Raw genomic sequence first — 4,267 nt, 5'->3', positions numbered from 1 at the left:
TTTAAAGTGTTGTGGAACAAAGATGTCACTTTGAAGACTAAAATGTTCCTGACCCAAGCCATGGTATTTTCAACTGCCTCATATGCATGTGAAAGCTGGATAATGAATAAGGAAGACTGAAAAAGAGTTGATATCTTTGAACTGTGGTGGTGGTGAAGAATACTGAAAATACCATGGACTGCCAGAAGAACAAACAAATGTGATATGCAGCCAGAATGTTCCTTAAAAACGAGAAAGGCCAGACTGTTGTCAGAAGGGACCAGTCCCTGAAGAAGGATATCATGCTTGGTAAACTAGAGAGTCAATGAAAAAGGGGAAGACCCTCAATGAGATGGACTGACACACTGGCTGCAATGATGGGCTCAAGCACAGCAAGGATTATGGTGATGGTGGAAGACTGGGCAATGTTTCGTTTTGTTGTGCATAAGGTCACTATGAGTCAGAGCCAACTCAATGGTACTTAAGAACAGCAACAATATAACAAAAAATAGTATCAATCATGACAGGTGTGAAGTAAAATATGTAACAGATCTGTTAAGCTCTCAAAAATATGTGCATCTAAGGTATTGTGTATCTATTGCCGAATGAAAGGCAGTTCCCATGTGAAAGGTGGATTAGGTATTACTGAGAAGGTAGTAGAACAATTAGAGGAAATGGGGCTGGAGTTGAGGTGGCCATGCTGCTTGCTTGGTTGTAACAACACACAAAAATGACAGCCTTCTCACAGGCCTATAACTGATGCTGGCATTGCTTATGAGACTACAGCAGAAAAAGAGCATGGAGGAATAGATGAGGCCTTGCCTGTGAGTGGCTTTGGGGATATCCTTCCTAAGTGAGGAGGGGCTGAGCCACAGGAAAGCACAGAGGCAGGAACACCAAAGCTATGTGACAGCTGTACTCCAACAGCAAAGCAACTGTCCTTGGTACTGCTACCTGAACCCTCAAAAGACAGGGCACACTTGTGGCTTTCTCTCACACTTTACCCCCTAGCAGGCTAGAGAAGCAACCAAGATGCCTGGCCACTCAGAGATACTGGATCTGGGCTACACCATGTTCACCAGAAGACATATTGGGGCTTATTGTGCCCTACTGTGCTGGTGAAGTCCAGCTCATTCTGCAGAAGGTTCTCATGTGGCTATGAGGGATTCTTCATCCCACACACTGGACCAGTCCACCCACATTCCTTGAGTTCAGGTCACTGTGGACTCTGTCTTTCTTGCTCCTACAGCACCTCTCACTTTTCAGCTTTCCAACTTGAGCTCCCCAAGTAATGTTCCCGTCATTTTCCTACCCTCCAATGGGTTCATTTGGCCCTCAACAAGCCCTTTCATTTTGTATCTACAGCACATTTCTGTCTGGAGCTGGAAGCCACCCTGGGTGAAGGTCTGGGTTCTACATAATGCCCAGTGTGGCACCAACACTGAGGGCTGGGAGCCAGCTCTGGCTAAAGTCATGACTTAGCCTTGTCATTCTCACTACTCTGGCAGCTCCTACCTCTCTGCCATACTGATGCCCTGGCCCAGCTACCCCTCCCCTGCCTTATTCCTAAGAGCCTTATTTTCCACTGAAACTGATCATACTAGGGAGCTACCTGACAAAAAGTACTGGACAGCCATACTTCATCTTGCAAATGATTACTTTCAGGATTCATTTGGGAAAACTCCCCAACAGCAGAATATAAAAGAGTTAGGACAAAATGTTTGAGTTGGAGGCTCTGAGCAGCAATCCTCTTAGATTACCCCACCATTAAGATAAATGGCCAGGGCCTCTCACACAACATCTTTGCACAAATTAGAAAATGGTGCCCTCTCTGGATTAGGCATGCAGCTCAGCCAACAGATTGAATGTTGGGCAAATTACAGATGATACAATGTGGAAATTAAAGGTACATTCTCTGGGCACATTCAGTTCTTGCAGGTTCGTGGCTTGGTAAGCAAGTGCTATCTATCTCTCCTTCTAAGTCTTGGAAGGTACACAGCTGTGCAAACAGAGCTTGGGCTGATTCTTTACTCTCATGTGCCTGCAGAGACAACTATAAGAGGTAGCCCTGGGGTAATGATTGCTCTAAATTTGTCAATCCTTCCCACTAGCATCCCCCTGTGGATAAGGCATTTTTAGATCATGCTGGTAGGAAGACTTTCTTTGAAGACTGTAAACAAGAGGTCTATGTGTCATTCATCTATTGACTGAAAAGCAGACAAAGATCTTCCTGTATCATTTGGACAAGGCAGCCTAGAAACCATGGGCTATCAACCTACATACCCCACCAAATACCAACATGACAACCCTGGTTTCCCCATCCCACTACACACACACACACACATACACACACAAACAAGCAGAGCTTCTCACCTGAGCCACCTCTTCAAAGTCATCATGCCTCTTCTGCAGGGCCCGGGCTCGATGCAAGGACTTCCCAACCCCAGTGTGTTTGCTGAGAAAGGCCTCACCATGGTTTTCAATCCAGTCCAACACCTAGTCAGAGAAGGATGACAGAAATAATGAATTCCTATCAGATGGAAAGACTTTGGAACCTCTATGACAACATGTATGAATGCTAGAATCCTACCCCCACCTCAATCAAAAAGTAGCAGTCCTGGCAGAAATGTCTAATCTCCTGTATCCCTTCAAAAGAAAATAGGAATTTCATTACTGTCATTGGTTATATGGTCTTACCTTTAACTAAATTCAAGTCATTTTCTTTGATCTTTAGAATATTCCCTCAACACTACTTCACATTTTTCAGTGAATGAATTTTTTTTTTTTAAATTTTATTATGATTGGTGTGAAATTTTACAGAGCGATTAGTTTTCTATTCAACAGTCCATACACATTTTGTTTGGTAATGCTGATTACATTCCCCACAGTAACAGCTTTCTTTCCACTTCTTCCCTGTGCTTACCCTTTCCCTGTGTCCTTCTTACCTATGCATTCCTGCCTCCCGAGCTTTCTCACCACACAAATGCCACCCTTCTGATGTCCCATCATGGACAGTGCTAAGGAGTGCATCTCCTTAGTGTAATTGCTTACCTCATAAGCCTATTATTTGACTCAGAGTTAAGCCATGGGAGGGATTTCAATTCCAAGTCCAAAGGATGAGTAGGGGCCATAGTCTTGGGGGTTTCACCAGTACCTATCTGACCAGTAATCCTGGTCTTTCTTATGTTTTTTAATTTGATTCCACATTTTCCTCCCACTCTATCCAGGGCAGATAGCTAGCTAGAAAGATAGATATCAGTGTTTTGATCCCTTTCCAAGTGTTTGGTATTTGTAGCCAAGCACCAACTTTTTCTTCTGGTCCCAGGGTCATGTAGGCTGAGATTCTCATGGTCTATAAGTCTCTCAAAGTAGTCTATTATTCTTAACAAGATACATAGACCATCGGGCACATGTACCTTGGTCATGTTTGACCAATATGTTTTCTCCTGAATGGACTGATTCTGTCCCATTCCTGCTGATACTTACCATTTCCTTTGCAATACAGAATTATGAGAGCAAATTGTGGAAAAGCTAAGTAAAAATGCACTCTCCTGATTTTGCTGTTATTGTTGAAATGTCATCTTCAGTAATTCTAGTCATCGCCATTGAGTTGATTCTGACTCACAGTGACCCCCCATTGGGTTTCTGAGGCTGTAAATCTTTATGGAAGTAGACTGCCCCATCTTCCTTCTGCAGAACAGTTGGTGGGTTTGAACTGCTGACCTTCTGGTTAGCAACCCAATATCTTGTCCACTACACCACCAGAGCTCCTTAGAGAAACACAGACTCTTCTGAAATGAATATTCAGAGTGTCTTTCAGTGCTGCCTTTCAGTGTTCGCAAAAGATAAAAACCCAGTTCATTTATTACCACAATTTCCTTTTACAATCAGGCTCACAGTATTTTATATACATATACATATACATATACATATACATATACATATACATATACGTATGTTGTTGTTGTTAGGTGCAGTCGAGTCATCTCCAACTCATAGTGACCCTATGCACAGCAGAACAAAACACTGCCTGGTCCCGTGCCAGCTCCATGATCCTTGCTATACTTGAGCCCATCACCGTAGTTACTGTGTAAATCCATCTCATTGAGGCTCTTTCCCTTTTTCGTTGACCCTCCACCTTACCAAGCATGATATCCTTCTCCAGGGAATGGTCCCTTCTGACAACATGACCAAAGTAGGTGACACAAACACTGGCCATTCTAGCTTCCAAGGAGCATTCTGGCTGCACTTCCTCCAGAACAGATTTGTTAGTTCTTTTAGCTGCCCA

The 4,267-nt window shown here is 43.4% G+C and overlaps 1 protein-coding gene across 1 annotated transcript in view; it reads right to left on the bottom strand.

The window, feature by feature from the left end:
- The window catches only part of KALRN (kalirin RhoGEF kinase), a 1,074,930-nt gene that overhangs the window by 529,866 nt on the left and 540,797 nt on the right, over window positions 1-4,267 (bottom strand). The window contains exon 10 of the mRNA XM_042782122.1: window positions 2,353-2,475. Within this exon, the coding sequence (XP_042638056.1) occupies window positions 2,353-2,475 (123 nt within the window). The remainder of the gene's footprint in view (window positions 1-2,352; window positions 2,476-4,267) is intronic.

Source organism: Orycteropus afer, unplaced genomic scaffold (assembly GCF_000298275.1).
Source record: "Orycteropus afer afer isolate SDZICR_OR568_19922 unplaced genomic scaffold, OryAfe1.0 scaffold00245, whole genome shotgun sequence".
Taxonomy (NCBI): Eukaryota; Metazoa; Chordata; class Mammalia; order Tubulidentata; family Orycteropodidae; genus Orycteropus; species Orycteropus afer.
This window is presented reverse-complemented; position numbering and strand designations above follow the sequence as displayed.